This window comes from Sus scrofa, chromosome 2 (assembly GCF_000003025.6).
Source record: "Sus scrofa isolate TJ Tabasco breed Duroc chromosome 2, Sscrofa11.1, whole genome shotgun sequence".
In the NCBI taxonomy this organism is placed as follows: domain Eukaryota; kingdom Metazoa; phylum Chordata; class Mammalia; order Artiodactyla; family Suidae; genus Sus; species Sus scrofa.
In genome coordinates, this window is record NC_010444.4 from 27,033,484 (window position 1) to 27,055,857 (window position 22,374).

At 48.8% G+C, this 22,374-nt stretch overlaps 1 protein-coding gene across 2 annotated transcripts; it reads left to right on the forward strand.

Moving 5' to 3' along the window:
* LMO2 (LIM domain only 2) lies at positions 441–21,974 on the forward strand. 2 transcript variants are annotated; one of them, XM_005661026.2, is made up of 5 exons: positions 441–508; positions 10,903–11,090; positions 11,609–11,837; positions 15,898–16,113; positions 20,946–21,974. In XM_005661026.2, the coding sequence occupies exons 3-5, from the start codon at positions 11,797–11,799 to the stop codon at positions 21,163–21,165; spliced, it is 477 nt and encodes a 158-aa protein (XP_005661083.1). In that variant the 5' UTR covers positions 441–508; positions 10,903–11,090; positions 11,609–11,796; the 3' UTR covers positions 21,166–21,974. The 2 variants fall into 2 exon arrangements, with proteins under 2 accessions (XP_005661083.1, XP_005661082.1); XM_005661025.3 differs by lacking the exons at positions 441–508; positions 10,903–11,090 and adding an exon at positions 11,153–11,485.

The window sequence follows — 22,374 nt, forward strand, 5'->3', positions numbered from 1 at the left end:
GCAGAGGGTGAGGCACAAACAGGACACTCCCCTTCTCAGAGCCCCCGGCCCATCCAACTGAAAGGCCCGGCAGCAGCGATAAGCACCGCTCCTGTCTACCGGCCTCCACTCATTTGGGGAACAGGGCCACTTCTTCACAATATAAGCTGAGCTGGTACATAACGAAGAGAAAAAAAAAAAAAAAAGTTGGGCAGGAAGCAGACTTTTCAACCAGTGAAGAAACCGTTAGAATCCATCCCTTTGCCCTGATGCCAAAGCCCAGCCTGCCCCACCCAGCCACACTATCAAGGACACTCAGGCTATCAGAGAGCCTGGGGGTATTTGTCCCTAGTTTATCAGGGACCTGTGGAAACATTCCTCTAACTGACGATAAAGAACTCTTTTTTTCACCGCCCCCCCATTCTACTTCTAGCTGCCTGCCGGAGAGTTCCTCTCATTTTCTTTCAGCAACAGCGGTTCTGGAAAGATATTTTTCAACCTGGACTTGAAGTACCTGGTGGAGAGGCAGGTAAGATGAGTTTTATTCCTTCCTTCAATAAATAATTATTGGGTCCTTACTACGTGCTGGGCTAGGCGCTTGGATTCAATTCCAAGCAGACGGAGCTTGGAGTCCTGGGGGGAGCCAAGCAGCAATTAATAACCACACCAGGTAGACTTACAAATTGTGATCCAAACAGAGAGTGAGCAGAAAAACAACAAGGACCTCCTGTACAGCACAGGGAACTCTATTCCGTATCTTGTAATAACCTATAATGGAAAAGGATCTGAACAAAACCAAACCAAACACTGAATCACTTTGCTGTATACCAGAAGCTAACGCAACACTGTAAATCAACTATACTTAGAGAAATAAAAAAGCAAAAGAAAAAGGAAAAAACAATTTAAAAAATCTAGGAGTGAGGTCATCTAATGGTAGGTCCTAATTTAGTCACAAGAGACGGGGGGAGGGGGGGCTGGAAGGGCAGCGGTGTGGGGGGGAGCTGCTTCCCTGAAGAAGTCACATTTGAGCCAGGAGTGTGTATAATCTTCCAGATTTCGCTCTTGCCCTCCAAGTGGATGTTTTCAAGGTTAAAAAGATGCCTCAGGGTCTGATGCCTGTCTTGTTTCCGATACCAAGTCACGATTACTCGACCCTGCTAAAGGTTAGCATGGAAATGACTTCTTGGAGTGATAGAGAGGCCAGCATAAACCTGCCAGGATCCCCTTCAAGATTCAGTTCGCTTTGCAAAAGTTGCCAGATAAAAGATATTTCCAGATGGAGAGCCACGCAAGAAATACAAATGGAATAGTTTTTAATAGCGCTTCTTTTGCAAGATATGACCCAAGGCGGCCTCCTGCAATGTGATGGGAAGTACTGTAGCTGAAAGCATGAGAGGAGCTGAGCTGGTCCATGAGCATCCTGGGGGCCTTTGGCAAGGGGCTGTGGCCTGAGGGGGGTGTGAGAGATGCTCTACGTACCTGAAAAGCACCCCCACCGCCACTCCTGCCATCACCACCCAAAAGGGAGCCTGTGCCGGCTGCACTCTAAGCCTTGGCTTCTCAGAGGCAGGGCAGAGGTATCCATCTCTATGAGCACTGGGTCCCTTTTAGGAGGTTTTTGTGCATCATCACCAACTGCACCCTTTCCCCATCCTTGGGGCCTGATGGGCTCCTGCAAAGCAGGTCCTCTGTAAGTCAAGGACCGGCACTGCTGTCAGAGGTCCAAGTGGGCAGGGGTTGCCCTGGGGGACCTGAGGAATGTCTCAGAGCTCAGGGGACTGGCTTCACCATAACACTAGGGGTGTTAAATGGGTCGATAGGTGATACCTGAGAAGCCTGTGAGCTGTCTGAGATGACAGGTAAAATTCTGCATGTTGGACAGCTGTGAGCCTAGGGTAACATCTTTAACTTTTACTAGGTTTGTGTGCATGTGTGTGTGCTCATGTGGTAAAATATACAGAGCATGAAATTTACCATTTGAACCACTCCCGAGTATATACTTCAGTGGCATTAAGCACATTTACATGGCTGTGCAAATATCACCGCCATCCATCCCCAGAACTCTTTTCTTTTTTTTTTTTTTTTTTTTTTTTGCCTTTTTAGGGCTGCACCCACAGCATCTGGAAGTTCCCAGGCTAGGGGTCGAATCGGAGATGCAGCTGCCAGCCTACACCACAGCCACAGCAACGCCGGATCCTTAATCCACGGAGGGAGGCTGGGGATGGAACCCGCATCCTCATGGATGCTAGTCAGGTTCGTTTCCACTAAGGCCCCAACTATAACACCCAGAACTTTTTTTTATTCTTTCTGAACCGAAACATTGCACCCATTGAGCAATAACTCTCCACTCCCCCAGCCCCCGGCAGCCCCCATCCTACTTTCCATCTCTATGAATTTGACTATTCTCGAAACTTCACATGAGTGGAATCATATGGTCTGCCCTTTTGTCACTGGTTGTTTCACTTAGCATAATGTGCTCAAGTCTCACCATGCTATAGCGTCAGAATTTCTTTTTAAGGCAGAATAATATTCCATTGTGTGCATGTGTGTTCATTGGCATATACCCAGAAGTGGAACCGATGACTCATATAGTAACGCTATTTATAATTTATTTATAATTTATTGCGGAACCTGTATGCTGGGTTCCATAACACAGGCACCATTTTATATTCCCACCAGCAGAGCACAAAAGTTGCAATTTCTACACATCTTTGTCAGCACTTGTTATTTTCTGTTTTGGGGATAGTGGCCATCCTAATGGGTTATAAAGTGGTATCTTATTGTGGTTTTGTTTTGCATTTTTCTAATGATTAGTGATGTTGAACATCTTTTCACGTGCTTCTTGGCCACCCGTATATCTTCTCTAGAGAACTGTCTCTTCAAGTCTTTTGCCCATTTTTTAATTGAGTTGTTTGTTTTTTTTTGCTGTTAAATTGTGGGAATTCTTTATGTATGCTGGATATTAACCTCTTATCACATATGTGATTTGCAAGTATTTCCTCCCATTCCATAGGCTGTCTTCAATCTCTTGATCCTGTCCTTTGATGCACAAACGTTTTTAACTTTGACTACACTCCAATTTATCTGTTTTTAATTTGGTAGCCTGTGCTTTTAGTGTCATAGCCAAGAAACCATTGGCGACTCCAATGTCCTATAGTTTTTCTGCTATTTTTTCTTCTAAGAGTTTTATCGTTTTGGGTTATCAGGTTTTTAAGAGGTTTCTGGTTGACAGTTCATGGGTCATCCTCAATACTGATTCTGGGGAGACCCACAGGTCTTAATGAAGGTCAGTGTGAAGCTAGGAATTGGGAAATTGACAGCATGGATGTGATGTTTGAAGCCCTTAATTCAAAAGGAGAATTACTGAGGATCTCCAAATTTATATTAGTACCTTGGGAGCTAGTAAAAATGAAAACCATGGCCTCTCTCCTCTAAGAACGTAACGTAAGTCACTTAAGAGGTGGGACGATTGTGTGGCACACATAAAATCATTGCACTGCAAGGCAGGGTCTCAGGAGCACCCAACCAGGCCCTAAAGCCAAGAGCTGGAAGGAGTTGAGGTCAGGGGACAGAGAAACCTTCAGAGCAAAGATGTGGCTTGAGCAGGGTCCAGGGTGAGACACAATTTGGAGAGGCAGAGCAGACTGGGGAGGATCTGGCAGCAACCACAGTAATGACTGCCATTTACTGAGCACTTACTGTGTGCCAGGGGCTCTGTGCCATGTACATTATCTCAGCTATGCCTCCTAGCCTTGTATTTATCATTGCTTCTATTTTATCATTGCAAGCACTGAAGCACAGAGATTTGCCTAAGATTAATTACCCAGATAGTCAGTTGTAAAGTGGAGACTAGAAACCAGGTTTACTTATCTCTATTCTTAACCACTCTAGTACTCTAGCACCAAAGTTTTGAAGCACAGACAAAGCAAACTTTCCAGGGAGGAAGAACAGAATAAGACAGGGCAGAGAAGTAGGCATGAACAGGGTGCTGGAGGTCAAGGAGGAGCAGCTTGGCTGGTGGGAAGGTCAGGCTCTAATCATCAGGATATGAAGTTGATTCAAAGGTGTGGACAGGATCACAGGGCGCCTTTAATGGAATCATGCGGAGTTTAGTCTTGATCTGCTAGAAGAACAGAATCACACACGGAGCTGCAGTTCTAACCTCCAGGCCACCTCTTTCCTCTATCAAGTAAGAAAATCGAGGCCCCAAGTGGTTAAGCTACTTGCCAATGGTCAGAGGCAGTAGGGAGCCATTGCAAGTCCTTGAACAGAATGGTGACAGTGAAGCTGGGCTTGTTTGGCAGCCAGATACATGAGGAACAGCTGAAGGGAAGCAGGGAAAACTGGCTGGAAGAAGCAAGCAGCTCTTTCCCTGGTTTGGACTGAAACAATAGATATCCCTTAGCAATAGATATTGCTAGAAGCATCACACACAAGTTTCCTTTCCACTGAAGTTTGTCTTTTTCTTTTTTTTTCTATCTTTTTTTTAGGGCCGCACCCACAGCATATGGAGGTTCCCAGGCTAGGGGTCGAATCAGAGTTGTAGCCACTAGCCTACGCCAGACCCACAGCAACACAGGATCCAAGACGCCTCTGCAACCTACGCCACAGCTCACAACAATGCTGGATCCTTAACCCACTGAGCGAGGCCAGGGATCGAACCAGCCACCCCATGGTTCCTAGTCAGATTCGTTAACCACTGAGCCATGACAGGAACTCCTTTCCCACTGAAGTTTGAAACTTAGGAAGTCAAGTGTCATCAGGAAGGTCAGAATCTCCTTCCCTGCCAAGGTCAGTGCCCTCAGCTAGCCATGAGTGCCAGAAAACACTGCTTCCCCTGCCACATCCCGTCCCCTCCTCCAGTGGAAGACCTGTCTGGAGTGCAAGGTCTCAGACCAGAGACCCCCAGTTCTAAAGAGCCAGTGGCCACACAGGCTCCTGATACCATCTTTTTATGTCCCCTTCCTGAGCATGAATCTGGGCCAGGCATCTACAAGTCTAACCCGCCTGTCCCATGGGGGTTGGGAGTTGCCAAAGCAGGTAAGATAAGGCAAGAGTCCTCCAGACAAGGACCCCACCTGCTTGGGCTGAGCCCTTGTTGTGCCAGAACTCCAGTTATCCACCTACGTTCAGTCGGGAAAGGCCTGGTTGACTATCCTCCTCTGAGGTTTTCTTTGCTTAATTAATTCTAATAATAGCTGCTGTCCATTGAGCACTGTGCTAAGCATTTGGCATGCATGATCTCATTTTATTCCTCCAGCCCTGTGATGAAGATATAATTATCCCCATTCTACACGTGACAGAATTGAGGCTCAGAGCTGTCAAATAATTTGCCTAAAACCACGTAGCTGAAAGAGCCAGGACTAAAACATAAGCCTGCCTATCTCCAAAGCCTGTGCCTTTACCCATATACCTGTCTGCCTTCTATACATTGGTGCACTGTAGCCACATCTCCGTGTGGGCCTGGGGGCCCTGCAGCGGAGAATGAAGTTTCAAAGGGCTGAGGCAGGGAGGGGGGCTTGTTGCTTCCTGATACCGAATACCGCCTGTATCTGAGTGTTCCTGGAGAGCCTGCTCTCTTTCCCAAACCAAACTCTTGGGTCTGAATCTCACTGGTATCTGGGTCCTCATCTTCTCCCAAAAGCGATGCTTGGGGAAGACAAGAGATCTTCAAGTTCCTCCTGAACGTCTACCTTGAGAGCACAGTGCAGACATGCTTTGGCCAAGGGGAGTAGGGCTGTCACTTGTTCATTCATTTATTCATGCATTCAGTGAATAGTTATTGAAGGCCTGCCATGTGCCAGGCACATTCTAGGTCCTGAAGACACAAGTGGGAACAAGTCACAAAGAATTTCTATTCTCATGGAGTTTACATTCTTTTTCTTTCTTTCTTTCTTTCTTCTTTTCTTTTTTTTTTTTTTTTTTGTCTTTTTAGAGCCACACCCACAGCATATGGAGGTTCCCAGGCTAGGGGTCAAATTGGAGCTGTAGCCATTGGCCTATGCCACAGCCACAGCAACGCAGGATCCGAGCTGCATCTGTGCCCTACACCATAGCTCACGACAACACTGGATCCTTAACCCACTGAGTGACGCCAGGGATAGAACCCGTATCCTCATGGATGCTAGTCGGGTTTGTTAACTGCTGAGCCACGATGGGAACTCCAAGTTTGCATTCTAACTGGGAAGAAAGGCCAAAACCAAACCCTTTGTATGTAGGGTACATTTGTAGCAAATGCATATGCAGCAAAGTGGAAGGAATGATGATACTAGGAAGAAAAATAAAGCAGGATAAGGGGGATGGAGAATGATGAGAAGTGGGTTTTTAAAAGGCTCTTTTGAGGATATATTTGAATCTGAATGAAGTACATGGGAGCCATAGGATCGCCTAAAGGAAGAGCACCTCAGGCAGAGGAAAGAGCAAGAGCAAAGCCCTCCAGGAGGAGCTGGCTTGGTTTATTTTAAGGAATAGAGAAAAGGTCAGTGTGGTTGGAACAGAGAGAGTGACGGGGTTGTGGTGCAAGGGTAGTCGGGTCAGAGAGTATAGGGCTTTCTAGGCCACAGAAAGGAGCTTGGGTTTCAAATGTGCTGTTCCAGGGTCCCAGGCATTGCGGTGTGTCACGCAGGTAGGGCTGCCTCTGAGTAGCTAAAGGGAGGAAACGGATCGTATGAACGAAGGGCACCGGGACAGCTCCGAGAGTCAGCCCACCCAGCTCTGACTGCCCCCTTGGACTCGGAGCAGCAAATGATTTCAAGACCTGCTACCCAAGAGAGAAGGTGGGGGAGGATGTCATGGGAGCAGAAGGAGAAGAAGGAGCTGTTGATTCCATGTCTCATTTGACTTGTCCACCAAAGGGGCTCTGACTTGCCAATGGGTGTTCAAATATTTTAAAACTGGAATCTCTCTGCAAAACCTTCCATAGACGCTTACAATGTGCTATTCGCTTTCCCAAGCACCTTATAATTTCATTTCACAGGATCTTTATAGCAGCTCCATGAGATAGGTACTCTGAATATGCCCATTTTACAGATGCAGGAGCTAAAGTCCAGAGTGGTTCAACAACATGCCCAAGGTCAGAACATGCAGAGCTGCTGCGGTTGGAGCCGGTGCAGGTAGAGCCTACCAGAGGGGCCCTTCTGAACCCCTACTGCTCCAAGGAGCAAACAGGGAAATCAACATTCCCAGAGGCTCCTTCCACTAGGACATGCTGTGGCACTTGGGGGCAGTTGTTTCAGCACCTGATTTTGCCTCTCATCTTAGTTGTAAAAGATGATGTTAAAGCTATTGGCAAAGAGAAAATCAGACGACTAAAGTCAGGGATGCAGCCGAAAAGCAGGCAATGTGGTAGGGAAGCAACGAAGCTCTCAGTAGCCTACCCGGGTAAATGGGCACAGTCCTATATTCTGGTTGAAAAGCAGGGGCTCCCCAAGCCTGAGGCCCGCCCATGTCTCAGGCACGCTTTAGCTCTTTCTATAGCACCCCGTCTCAGCATTCTTTGGCAGGTGTCCTGACTAGCTAGGAGATGGTAGCTTCCTGATACAGTGGGGAGGACCACTGCGAAAAGAGTAATAACAGCAGGTGTCAGTTCTGAACACACATTACGCACCATCACCGTGCAAAGCATTTTTACACACATTGTCCTGTTGAACCCTCTTAAAACTCCTGTGAAGTGAGCAGGCATCCCAGTGGCCTCATCCTAGTCGCAGCCCTGCTGGGTGTTCCTGTTACTCCATTTGGCAGATATAGACACTGAGATTCGGAGAGGTGAAGTAACTTCCCCCAAGTCACACAGCTAGTCAACCGCTGAGCTATGCCTTCTGACACTGATGATCATTCTCCTAAACTCAGTTGATAACAGGAGTTTTTTTTGGTTTTTGTTCTTTTAGATTCTGAGGGCTCTTTTCTACTATATAGGAAACCTGATTTATTTATCACTATGGTTGCTAATAGGTCTAACATCCTGAAACTACCCATCAACATGTCCTGAAATGTTCTGCAATGAGTTTGGGAGGCAGATACCTGTGACACTTGTTTAGAGAATCTTGCATGGGAACCGAAGGCAAAATAAGGCACGTCTTTATTTTTGCTCTTATATGTGAATGTCACAACTCACGTCATATGATGCAACTTGGCTTCTAATGGTTAGAAAAAAAAAAATAAAGAAGTGAGTTGTCATTCTTGGCATTTTCCCAATGACATTTGCATTTTCCTATCTATTAGAAGTCCACTTTAGCAAAGACATGTGGCTTTAGTCACTTGAAACTGCTCTTCCTGAGAAAACAATTGTAAAGGTAATAAGGAAAAAGAATAGAAAATGCCAACAGGAAGAAAGTAATCCCCCTAGAGTCAGATTCATCATATGCCAACTGATTCAGTCTTCCTCTGACATGCACATTCAGGGAGGAAAATTGGGAAATTTTCTAAATTTTAGGGTATTTTAAGGTTTGCAAGGAGGTGGAGGAGAGTAAAAAGAATTAAACCGCAATCCCACTGGGTAGGAATCAAGTACGGATTTCCCCAACTCTCAAGAGCCATTTTACATGTTCGAATTTCCTCTTGGTTATTGAGTCCCTCTTCTACATAAGGCCTAAGGTTGCTGTGGAAGGGTGCAATAAGGTCATATCTGCTTTGAAACGATTCATAATAAAAACGCATTTTGAGACTTGATCCTAAATGCAAAGCTTAAATTTGAGCAATTTAATTGCCCATTGAATAGAAATGAAATCTCACCAGTAGGCAGTTATTTCTTACAGCCACTGTGTGTGAAATTGAAATCTTAAGATACCATTTCAAATATTCACTTTCTCTAAGGAAGTTCTCCCCAAAGAGTGGTGAAAGATAAGAAACTGACCCAAAGTCATCGGCAGTAATTGCTCTTTCTTTACATACTTGGGTCAAAACAGAAACATATTATTAAAAGGAAACTTCATGCCCCAAAGTTGCCATTCAGAGGTTACCTCCTGGAACCCGAGGCTATATTTAATTTAACAACTAACTTGAGCCCTATGCAAAACCATATAGCAAAGAAGGAAGCAACTTATCAGATTTAATAAAAGCAAGCAGATGCAAACGTACCATGTAGTCACTAAGATTAAAGTGGAAAATGCACATATGTTTTACGTAGGAGCAATAGGAGGTGAGGTGAAGGACCACGCTGCTTGCTTTTTAAAAATGGGATCGTTTTTAAGCTTTGGGTGGGAAATTCTTGTTTTTAACTCCCATTTTAACCTTTAAATTTAATTTCAACTCTTTTTAAATTTTCGCAACGGTATTCTGCTATAACATAGCAGCTGCCATTTATGAGCGCTTAATATACACCAAGTGCTTTCCGTGCATGTAATCTTATGTCTATTATTACCCCAGCCCATCAAAAGTCTACAGGACACAGTGCAAGCATTTGCTCATTCAATCCACACAACAACCCATGTAATAGGTTTCAGGCACCCCCGTCTGACAGATGAGGATCCTGGGAATTTAAAGTCCTGCTGTTCAACCAGGTTCACGCAGGCAGAAAACAGTGGGTTGGAATGCAGGCATCTGACTCTGGAGCCATTACCCAATACTGCCTCCTCACATCAAGTACCTTTCCTAGACAGGCCACCCCAGCTGTTAAGTAAGAGCCTAAAACAAACCCAGGTAGTCTGATTCCCAAGTCCTGGCATTTAACCACCACACTGACTGGTTATGGGTAGGTGAACTGCCCATTACAACCTGTATGTTTATTTTCATTTCTGATTGTAGAGTCGTAAGTTACATGTTTATCACATACTTTAGGCTGGCCTAACAACTCTAGGAGCTTTCCCCTTTTTAATTAAAAATAAGGGTCTGAGCAGGAGGTCTTTTTAGAGACTGAAGGTCTTGAGTTGGACCCTAAGCTGCCCGTAAGGCTGGCGCATTCTCTCTTACACACACACACACACACACACACACACACACGCAAGCACACCCCCCAAGTGTTAGAGATCGGGAGAGACTTTAATTACACCCATAGGGACACAAGCTTTGGACATGAAGATAAGGAAAAGACAAGGGCATGCAGACAATGGTTATACTTGTGAGAAATTAGGGAGGATCAGTTCTGAAGAGGGAAAATGAGGTGTACAGGGATGTACTTCTGAGTTCAATCACCACCTTTCAGGGCTCATCCAGGCCCTTCAGTGCTGTCTTTAAAATACAGATAAAATCTATGACCATGATCCAGACTGTTCATATAAAACCGTGGATCCTGAAAGCACTTGGTAGTTTCTTTACAAGTCTTGTGACTGGTATCAGGCACAAGGAGGCCTTTAGCAATAATTTCTGAAAGCAATTATTTCCAAGGAACTCTGATGAGGCCCAAGGGACCTAAAGTTTTTCTCTATGGAAGGGCAGACTATTAGCCTCCTCCTCTTACCTTCTGCATTCCTTCTTAGAATTTGCCCTTGATGTTGGAGGGGAAATCTGAACTCCAGTCTGGCCCCTCTCTCTCCCTCCCTGACCCAGGACAAAACAGGCTGCCAAGTTTTTCTCTCCATCATTGAAGAGGCACTTTTCTTGGCACTTTACATGGTCCCCGGTTTAACCGCAGGAGTCTGATCTTTGAAAGATGCTGAGGGAGGACAGCCTGCCGCCAGCAGCGGGAGAGGAGACAGCCTAGCTTGGAACCTCCCAAACACCCTCCCTCGGGGATTAGCTGCCCCTGGCACTGCTCAGGCGCACCCAGCCGGTGCGGTCTCTGCCCGCGCTGCTCCCGCCACCTCTCTGGAGCGCGGACGCACTCACAAGCCCGCAGCCAGCAGAGCCGCGCTCTCGGGGGCATCTCCGCGCATGGTGTCCACGGACCTGGGACCTCGAACCCCGGACCGGCGCGAAAGCCACTCGGAACGCGCGCACCTCTGTATATGCTTAGTTCACATTCTTGTCTTTTTTTTTTTCTTCCTTGAGTTGCCCGCTGGTTACTTTCAGTCTTCGTTAACCAAAGGGGAAACGCCGAAGAGGGGAAGCCCTGAAGAATGATTTAGAGGCAACCCAGCTGTCTCTCCAAGGAGAGGTGTTCACTGAGCGACTCTCAGTCCCCGACGCTGGCCCCTTTAAGAAGCCAACTCAGTCCTGCTGCTGCTGCTGCTGCTGCTGTTTGTATCGCTAATCCCCAGGAGCCCCGTTAAAAAAAAAAAAAGGAGGGGGGGTGACCGGGCAGCTGTCTCTTTAAATGTGATTTCCTTCTATTGTATTTGAATCGTGATCAGGAAAAAGGAAATGAAACCAGAGACAGAGGGAAGCTGAGCGAAAATAGACCTTCCCGAGAGAGGAGGGAGCCGGGGGAGAGAGGCACGGTGCCCTCCCCGCCCCCAGGCCGCCGCCCCCTCCCTGCCCTCGGCGGCGAGCTGCGCGCCGCGACCCGGGCCGAAGGTGCCAGGGGCTCCGGGCGGGCGCGCAAGATCCCCGCGGGCGGTGAGGAGCCGGCGAAGGCGCGCGAGCCCAGCCGGACCGGGCGGCGGCGGCGGCGGCGGCGGGACCGGGATGGAAGGTTAAGTCCTGAGCAGCAGCAGCAGCTGCAGCCGCCCGGGGCCAGGCTGCGCGCCCCGGTCCCCGCCTCGGCCGCGGCGCGCCGGCAGCCTGGTGATTCGCTCTCTCTCTTTGGCGTTTGAAGGGAGCGCGGTGACTGTCCTTGAGCGCGGAGGGGCGAGCTCGCCGCCAGAGCGCCGGAGCAAGAGGAGGCGCAGGAGCGGCGGCGGCGGCGGCGCCCGAGCACCCGAGGGGGTCCGAGCCCCGGCAGCCGGCCAGCCCCGCGCCACAAAGGGAGCGCCCCCGCCGCCTGGCACGCCACCTCCCTCCCCAATGTCCTCGGCCATCGAGAGGAAGAGCCTGGACCCGTCTGAGTAAGTGTGGCGCCCCTGCTACCCACGATGTCCACGGCCTCGCGCCCTGGGGCGGCAGGGTGGCGGGGAGGGCGGCGAGAAGGCTCCAGGTGCGCGCCCGCCGCGTGCCCTTGGCTCCCTCTTCCTTGCGCGGGGCTTCTCCACCCTCTCGGGTGACTCCCGGGACCCTGGGAGAGGGGCTGGGCGGCGGGCGGCAGGGAGAGGGGGTCGTCTGGCGCCTCTGCGGGCCCCTCCCGGCTACCTGAGACGCTCCCCGAAGCCACTGCGGGCCAGAAAGTTTACACCGGAGTAGGCACAGGGGGAGCTCGGAGGCGCGCAGGTGCAGTCCCGAGAGCCTTCAGGGCTCGACCCCGCTCCCTTCTCCCTTCCCATTCCTTCTTAGTCCCCTTTCTCTTTGTCCGTGTGGTCCTGGAAAGGGAGATGTTCCAAGTGGAGGCCCCGCAAGACCCCCACAGCCCCCTTCCCGGTCCGCAGGTGGAGCGGCTGCCCGCAGCGCCAGGGACCGGCGGCTAAGGGGGGTGCGAGAGTGAACCTCGGAGCTCACTCAGGCCTCCAGAGACTTTAGAGCAGCTACACCGAGTTAATCTGGATACACGTACCCGCCTCTGCCCTCGGGGTCCACCGATGGGGACCTTTGAACCTCGAAAGTTAATGCCGTATTTTGTGTATAGGTGAAATTTTTCTGGGGAGCGGAACCTCGTGGCTTTTATCCCAGCCTCAAAGGGTTTGGGGTCTGGGAACCAGAGCGCTAATGAACCACATTTGTTTTCTGAGCCTCTGACCGATTTGAAGTATCCTCTCTTCCCAACATTTACTTCCAACCCGTTCCTTAGTGTTACCATGGGGAGAAAGGGTTGGTTAAGATATCATTTTCCAGTCAGCGCAAATGCCCTTTTAAGATTCATTAGCTGTCTGGTTTTGAGAATTTTTATTCCTTTGAAGTCCCCATCTAATCCTTTGAAGGGATTTGTTACACAGACCAAAGGAGCTGGTTAATGACTTGTCCATTTGTGCTTTTAAGAGGCATTTGTTTTGTTTTGTTGTCTTTTCTTTTCCTGCCTTAAAAGAATTGTGCTTTCCTGATTGAAGTACCCCCTCCCAATTTCAGCCTCCTATGGTGTTTATATACCTCAGTTACCAGCATAAAAGCTCAGCGTGTTCTCATAAAACACAGGAAGCACCCTGCTCCAGTGAGAATATAAACATCACTATTCAATCTTGAAGGTTCAGATGCCAGTTCTATAAGGAGCTAGGTTTGTGCTAACAAAAACCCAGCTTCCTTAAATTCTCAGGAGAAAAATAACATTCCTTTTTAAAGTGCAAGTCTACTAAAACACTGGGTTTAAAGGATAGTTTGCTCACTTTTCAAACAAACCTAGTGTTACAACTTAGCCCTGAGTTTTCAGAGCCTGGGCGAGACCACAGTAATACAATAAGAGAGTGAATTGGATGAATTACCTTTGATAGGTGCCTCATGCCTTTTCGAGCAGCAGAACTTAGTCACTAATCCTTTTATTACAAGATAAATCTGGAGGTTGCAGTTCCCTAAAGGAAGTTGGCTCTTTTCGAAGTTTGTGCTTTTTCACTGAGATGAGAAAATGGGAACATCCCAACCTCATAACGGAGCAGGCACAGACTGAAGGATGCTGAATAGGATGCTCTCCTCCAGCCTTTGCTTCACTCTTTGCCCAATGAAGACAGGCGCTATCTCATGGGAGATGGACCCGCTAGCTGAGAAATTACTGCAGCACATTTTTTTTTTTTTTTCCTTTCTTGGAAACTGTTGAGAAATTATCCCAGAAATCCAGGCCGAATGTCTTCAGGTGTGATATTCAGATAGGCCCTAGGAGAATATAAAATATTAATTAGAGGGTGACTCCTACTCTGTTATTGGCTTGGAACATCCACTAAAGATAATGTGATATTATCATTAATTATAGAAGGATAGATAGAGCCAATATCTTATCCTGTCCTTTGCTATCTCATCTCAGGCCATCACGGTAGCTCTTTGGCTTCACAACACTTCTATGGTGGACCACTCTCCTACCAGGTGCTTCAGTGTGTACTTACTTGGGTCCGTGCAACTGGGGTCGGTGTGATCAGCATCTCCAAATTACACGTCGAAACCTGCCTAGGTGTATGCTCGTGAAACATTTAGACAGAAAGAGCGCCAGAATTCATGAACATAGAGCTTTCCTCTACTGTGCAATCGGGGGCCCCTGCCGCCTCCCTGTGAGTAAGGAGAGCAGTTCATTTTCATTCTGGGCAGTGTCGCACCAGCTCAGTGCAAATTCTCTTCTTTCGCAGTTGGTTGGCAGGATCAGCATCAGGGCATCCAGCGGTGTTGAGGTTCCATGAGTGTTTTTGAAAGCCTACAGGAAGACCATGGGCTGTGGAAAGGGAAGCGATGTGCTTCTGAGTTGATGGCACATGGAGATGCTGGGTGTATTATTTTTCAGGAGGGAGAATGGACGTCCTTCTCTATAATCCGTGGAAACAAAGAAAAGCAAGTCAGGCTTCAGTGAATTCTGAGAACTATTTAAAGGCTTAAGTTTTGAGGAGAAAACTGGTTTGGGTGTCACATTTCCTTGTTCTGAAGGGCGATCAGTCTCACGAAGGACCACTATCCTCTCTCTACGAAGTGTAAGCTTGGTTTCAGTATTCCTAAATAGTCCCCGGGAGGGGGACACGCTACAGTCACCCAAAGCTGTCAGCACGTGTTACCAACCCTGATGCCCTGAGCCCCACCAGCTCCAAGTGTAAAGGGCACTGAGTGCTGTGGGCCCAGACCAATCAGGACAAGGTCATCTGGTAAGTTAGTGTCAGCTGGAAATAGGAGACACAGATTTATATCCTCAGGGTACTGAGGGGGAGACTCCCTTTGGGGACCTCACAGTTGGAAGTAGGCCCATTTTGCAGAACGTAACAGATTTTTGAAAAATAGATTTGTGTTTGAGTGAGAGTCTGAACGAGTGCTTGTTGTTACAAGATCAACAGGTATTCTGTTCTTCCTGTGTCCCCTCTGGTGCAAGAAGCTTTTCTTCCACTCTCTTTATTTCTTTGGCAAATAAAGTTATTTCTTTTAAAACGTAAAACAAGAGTAGTCAGATTCCAGGTAAGCAAAGTGAACTGGAGATGCCGTATGACTTTATAAAGGAAGGAACACACATCGTAGGCTCTCTTAGCAGTTGCCTGGATGGAACTCTCAGGATCTGTTTAATTAATTGCCTTCCACTCTCTCAAAAATAATCATTGCCCCCTCCCCATTTTCATTCCTAAATCAACTTCATCCAAACCAGTTTTGCTGGAAAGGTCTCTTTGGTGTCCCTTATAAGTCTGACAAAGGCCTTAATTAACACCTGGGATTCCCCCCCCCCATTCAGTAAGACCATGGGATGCAAATTTCTGTAAAAAAAAATAATAATAATAATGAAAATTCCTATTATATCCTGATGGAATTTTTCTCTTGGTAAGAGAAAGCAATCCAAAAGAATTTGGGGTCACTCTCTTCTTTCTTCCTCATTTCTGCTTCTGTGCAGGTGGGAGGGGTTTGAGGCAGGATGGCATGAAGCTGCAAAAGGGGATTTGCAGTTTTTAGCCCTCCAGGTAGTCACTGTCCTGCCAGCAAGCAACCCTTTTAGTCCTGGGTGCCTCTCTGGGCTTGGGCTGTGCCCTTAGGTCCTGGGTATGTGAGAAGGAAAGAGGAGAAATGTGGAAACGGAGTGGGAGGGGAGAGTGGGGATCAAGAAGAAGACAGACCACAGGTGCCCCCCCCCCGGGGGGGAACCTGCAGTCGCCTTGGGTGCCTCTTGGTACCCTGCGCTTGCTTCTTACAGGATGTAGGATGTACGGTCCAGTTCGCTCCCATCCCAACCCAAAGCTGGTGGGGCCTCTCTGCAGCCTGGCTTAGGTATAGGCTGTCCCCTCCTTATGTCACCGACAGGCCATTGAATAAGGTTCCCTGTTGGGCACCCGGCGATGCCTGACCACACCCCGCCCCCACCCTGGGTGCTTGTCTCCCCAAGATGGGGTGGTCCCTAATGCTCGGCCCTCTTCCCAGGGAGCCAGTGGATGAGGTGCTGCAGATCCCCCCGTCCCTGCTGACATGCGGAGGCTGCCAGCAGAACATCGGGGACCGCTACTTCCTGAAGGCCATCGACCAGTACTGGCACGAGGACTGCCTCAGCTGTGACCTCTGCGGCTGCCGGCTGGGCGAGGTGGGCCGGCGCCTCTACTACAAGCTGGGCCGGAAGCTCTGCCGCAGAGACTATCTCAGGTACGTCCCCGCCGCCCTCCGCGCCCCTGGGACCCTGGGCAGGTGCCCCTGGGACCCCTGGGCAAGCTGGTCTCCCCCAGCTCCTGTCACCTGTCCCAGTGAGGTCAGGCGGTGCAGGCTGGGTCTCAGCTGCCCCCCACAGAGGTCAGGTGGCCTTTCTTTCTGTCTGAGGCGCAGCTTCTCAGAGCTACCGTCCTGTGCGGTCAGATTTGAAGACTTCAAAGGCGATGAGAACGATGAACACAAAATTCAGGTTGGCGGTTCCCTCTGGGGAGCAGGAAGGCACGGAGGACCTGGGAGCTTTGTAGTGTCTAAGAGGGAGGGTGGGTTCCTAGGAGCTCGTTTAATGCTTCAAAACATACGTAGAGGGTTCGAAATAGTCTTTTGTACGATTCCAGTCTTACATGGTGAGAAACAGAAAAATTGCGTGGTCTCGCCATGGCTCTCCAAGGATTTGACTGTCGCAGCAGGAAGGCCCCAAAGTCAGCCATAGGTTCTCAGGCCCGGCACCAATGCTTTCTGGTTCTGTGAACTTAGACAATTTACTTAACCTTCCTAAGCCTCAATTTCCTCATCTGTAAAATGGGGGTCATAGCGCCTTCTTCCAAGACGGTGGTGAGGATTGGGGGGGTGGTACCTGGAGAGTGCTTGCCTTGGTGCATGAGTATCAAATAGATGTTAGCTGCTCTTGTCACCAACCCTCATGACATCATCAAAGGGTCTTTTCCCATCTGATGAACAAAAAGATGGAAGAATGGAAAGGCGAAATGGGAACTCTGGAAGACCCAGTGAGAAGGCGCTGAGGACATCTCTGGGTCATATGTTTGGCTAAATGAATTTTCCAGCACTCAAATGAGTGCCTTTGCCGGGAATGTTCAAGCATTTCCAGTTTCACATTAGCTGCTGCGGAGGTAACTCTGTGCCCTCTGCTGTCAAATCTGCTCAGCTGTGTAGCTGTCAGTTTTCTGCCATCTTCCCGAGGCAGAGGGTCTGTGGAGCATGCAGCCCTAATACAGGAGGACCACCCAACCCAGGCAAGCGTGTTTGGACTCCAGTGCCCCTGGCTGCCAAGCTGGCTCTTCCTCCCAAACTTGGCCTTAGAGTATTTTACATTAAAAAAAAAAAAAAATGCAGGCAATTTCATGATGAAGGCAGCTTATCTGTTTGCCCAGAGATAGATGGACAGCATAAGCTTTTCTCTCCCCCACTCCCACCCCAAATTCCCCGATAAAGTCTTTGCAAATTTGGTGGTTCAGAGAAAAGAAGTAGGCTTTCCAAGGATTGTGATTTTAATTTTGATCGATTTTATATGAAGTTACAAGAAAACAACTGAAATAAAGAGAGACCCTATTCTGCTTGCTACCAGTTGGCCAAGAGAGTGCAGAAAGCAGGCAGACGATTCCCACCGGCCCCCCCCACCCCCGCCCCCCACCGACTACATCCCTGTCAAATCATTTGAATCTTATTAAATGAAGTACAGATAGAGGAAGGTCAAAAGAGGCCAGGCTTCTCCCTATCTCTGTGGTTTTATATAACATTCACGAATAAGCCCTGTGCTGCCTGGGCTTGTTAATCTTTTGCATTTTTAAAAAGGAGAGGAAAAAAAAAATAGTCTGGGAGAGCCCAATGTTAATTAACTTGTGTCTTGGTGACATGAAATAATTCTTCTCCCTGCTACATTCCTAGACAACATGTTAATTAACTCTGTGTTAGTGCAGGCGTTTCCAGCCATCCTTTCATATTTATATTATTGTTATTAAAATGGGCAGGAGGAAGCTTAAGACATGACACCTCTTGACAGAGGAGAAAAATCGTTTCTTGCTGCAGAGATGGCCCTTTAGCCATGGACTTGTTTGCTTGCATTCTGAACATTTTTGGTATGTCTGGGCAAAAGACAAGTTGAAGGGGTCCTGTGATGGGGTTCATCCTTCTCCCCTGCCCTCCAAGGAGAACTTCTTCCCCTGAGGATTTCCAGTGGCTGACTTGCCTGTTACAGTCTTTTTCAGGCTTTTAGCCTCAAATATTCATGAGACTCCCGTGCAGAACTGGAATAAACCCCGGGCTATTAGGTGGTTTTGTTGGGAACCTAACAGTAGTTGCTAATATTAAAGCTCAGCCCAGATCCCCACAGATTCCTTTTTACCAATCTGTGTGTGTCGTGCACCCGCCCCCGCCACCCCCGGCCATGGTTTACCTTCAGCTGCCAGCACCTGCACCTGTTAAAAGCCAGAGGTGTACCCACTACCCCTGCAGATGCCCAGCTGACCTTGCCCCATGACTGACACTGCCAGAGACCAAAGTCCTGCAATCTTGCCTGGAGCCAGGGCCGCCTGGAGACACAGCTTCCACCCTAGAGTTCCCACGCGGTCAGGTCGAAGCTCCCCTCTGAGGCCCTTGGCCCCAGATCGCAACTTTGCTTGCCTTCCACCCCTTCTGCCTGGCTTCCTGCCTCCTACCCATTTCCCCTGATTACACATCCTCAGTCATATGAGGCTTCAGGTCCGCTCCTGGGCCATCCAGCCCAAGGCACCGATTTTGGTGCCAGAGGTCAACACTCAATTTAGATGTCAAGTCCTGGCTTATTTTCATGAGTGGCAAAGTCTCAGCAAACCAGAGCTGGAAGGGGCTGCAGAGACCTTCTCTTCCTGGTCTCTTGCTCTACAGCTTAAGACACAGGAGCCAGGGCAGAGGATGTCATTGGCACCTGGCTAATTAGAGGTGATGCTGGGACTTGAACTTGTCTCCCAGACATCAGTCCTTCGTCCGTCCCTTCATTAGCTGCCTGACGTGGGTTGTAATTTACCCCCGACTTCCCTTTAATAAACGCTCTCCTCCCATAAGGGTCACACACCCAGGCGCCTGGCGTCATTCCACGCACACGGTTTTGTGAGTCATCGATTCTCGCTCGGCCCCAACTCAACTTACTGAACGATCAGGAAACCAGAACTGCCTTTCTACTTCCTGACCGCCAAGGTGGCAGCTCCCCACGGCTCCTCCATTTGCTGCCTCGGGATAAAATGTTCTCCCCCAGTAATGAGTTTGCTCCCAGGTGGTGCCTCGAAAACACTCAAAGGGATCTTCAAAGGGAAAGCGGGATTCGGAGAGAAGCTAGCTGGCCTGGCTGTAACAGGGAGCGCTCTGCTCACAGACCACATCTTGATCCCATTAGTGTAGCCCACACATTTCAAAATTTGTCAGCTGCCCTTATCTCCCCTACGGCCACTCAGAATGTGCCGGTTGATTCTCTATTTGAAGTTAATAAGAACAAGCATTTACCTAACACTGCCCCCAAAGGGTGGGAAGGACCCCCTGAAATGCCATGTGATCAGGCACGTGCAGAAATGACTTCCGGCAGCAAGACTGGCCCCTTTGGGAATACCCCCAAGGTGTGTTAAAACACAGCCAGAGTTGGCTTCGCCCTTGACCTTGGCTGTTGGTGGTTTGACAGGCTGCATTGTATCCTTCTAACAGCTGGGTGAGGCAGGCGCTATGAGCGCTGCCGTTTCATAAGCTCAGAGGAATCGGAGGTCTCACCAGGGTCACTCAGGTACTCAGGGCGAGTCCTGGACTGAGTCTGAGTCTGCTGATTCCCATGCCTGTGGGCTGATTTGCAAACTTCAGCCTGCATTCGAATCACCTGGAAGTGCTCAGGATCGCCCGCAGAGTACCTCCATCAGGAGGGCCCGAGTGTGCATTTCTCACAAGCTCCCAGCGAGTGCAAATGCGGCTGGTCCCCGGACCACACTGAGACCCACTGCACTGGGCTCCGCCATATTGCATTTCCCACCTTGACACTGAATATTCCTTGAAGTAATTGACCAACTGAGGCTTCGGAGGGTCTTAGTTTCAATGTCAGAAGCCTCTCCAGAGACTCGTGCTGTCGGGGCAGCAAGGATCTTCAATTAAGATCTTGCATTGGGCATGGAGAGACGTCGCTTGTCCTCCAGATCTGAGGCATGCTTAGCTATACCACGTGTTTTCTCTCAAACTGCCTCTGTCTCCCAGGAGCTGGGGTCCCAGCGAACAATCATGTGGCCTTTGTGCCTTTGGAGTCATTCAAAACCAGTCCTCCCCTTGGGTGGAATTAGCGGCTGTTGATATGATAGATCTTGGGAGCTTCAGAAAGATGCCCAATTCATCGCATTCCTGGTCAGTTTCCTCTCAAAGGGGCCCCCAGGGGTTTCCTCCTGCTCTTCTTCTGAACTGAGAGTTTTGGAGTTCCATTGCGGCTCAGCAGGAACGAACCCAGCTAGTATCCATGAGGATGTGGGTTCAATCCCTGGCCCTGCTCCGTGGGGTAAGGATCCAGCATTGCTGTGGTGCAGATGGCGTAGACACAGCTCGGATCCCACATTGCTGCGGCTGTGGTGTAGGCTGGCAGCTGCAGCTCCAATTCAACCCCTAGCCTGGGAACTTCCATGGGTGTGGCCCTAAAAAAGCAAAAAGCCCCCCAAAACAAAAAAAACCTGAGAGTTCCCCTGGGAGGAGGCACGCCAGCCATGCCTACCCTCTTACAAAGCTTCAGCTGAGAGTCTTTTCCACAGAGGCGGCCTGGGGCAGCCTAAAGGCGAGGAGAGTGGTTGTTGCAGGCAGGGAGAGAGCTCATGAGAGGGATGAGGTGTTATGGCCAACACAAATGCCGCAGATACCATTTCACCCCAGAGGACCCTCTTCCTTCCAGGAAAGTACATAGGAGTCGGTTATCTGTCTGGACCCAGCTCTTCCTTGCTTCCCGACGTCTTGGAAATCCAGCCAGCATCACGGAACCCATCCCCAAGCCCTCTCATCTCTGCCAGTCTCTTTTGAGCTTTTTCTCTCTTTTCCTCCCCCAGGCTTTTTGGCCAAGACGGTCTGTGCGCATCCTGTGACAAGCGGATCCGTGCCTACGAGATGACCATGCGGGTGAAAGACAAAGTGTATCACCTGGAATGTTTCAAGTGTGCCGCCTGTCAGAAGCACTTCTGTGTGGGCGACAGATACCTCCTCATCAACTCGGACATAGTGTGCGAGCAGGACATCTACGAGTGGACTAAGATCAATGGCATGATATAGGCAGAGGCCCCGGGAGCTCCGGGGAGGCGTTTCACCGAAGTGACTGTCTCGGGGCGGGAGGTGGGGGGGTGGCGGGTCTTCACTCGTAGGCATTTGGGGGATCTGAGGGTGGGCCGAGGCATTTCTTAGAGGATGATCAATAGACCCTAACTGGGCACCGAGAAAACCAAGATACACATCCAAGTGACATCGTGCAAGGGGGCAAGACTTAAATGTGACGAAACGATTGGCCTTTAGGGAGACTTGCTGGACCACGGCTACAGCCTCTGGGTAATGACGGACACGATTAGTGAAGCCGAGGCGTGTTGGGGCTGGTGCTGGGCCATTGCGATGGAACTTCCCGTCCACAGAGAGGGACTTGTTCTGTCAAGATTTCTTCTTGTGTCTTTGACCCTTGAAAACTAGAGCTGTGCAGTTGATTTCTTTTCTTCCTGGCTTTTTTTGACCACCCTGCTCCCATCACTGTCCTCCACACAAAGGAGGGACAGATAAAAGAGTGGCCATCCTTCTCTTCTTGGCCACCTTCCCAAGGCCTTAAGCTTTGGATTCAAGGGGCACTGCATGGAGACAACATTTCAGTTGAGAATGAAAACTGCAACTTTTAACCAAACCATTATTGAAAGCAATGCTGATGAATCACTGTTTTTAGACACCTTAGTTTTGAGGGGAGGCGTTCCACAGATTGTTTCTATACAAATGTAAATCCTAAAAAAGTTGTTCAACTATTTTATTATCTTAGATTATATCAAAGTATTTGGTGTGTGTAGTGAAAAAAAAAACCTGCCAACAATAAAAATGACTGACTAAAATGCAGTGTTATTTATTTGGTAATGACAATTTGGAATGGCAGGAAGGCTTTTTATATTGTAAGGGAGAAATAAATACGCAATTTACTTTTAGGTCAAATAGAAACTTGGGTTTATGGCTAGGGTTGTACGAGTTGGGCACGTTTCTATATTACTAGCAATTAGTGTGTAACAGGTCATCATGTAGCTCAGAGGGATACAGAATAATTAGATTGTTATTGCAAAATGTGCATTTCACTTCAGGATTGTAGAGAGTGAACAGAAGGCAAGATCTTTGCCTTTGGGAAACCTGTAACCTAGAAAGGACACAAATACATAAAACAGATTCCCTTTGGGAGAGAAGGTAATTACCTAGTTTGAAATGTGGCAAAGATGCTGAGCTTGACACTTCGATTTTCCAAGA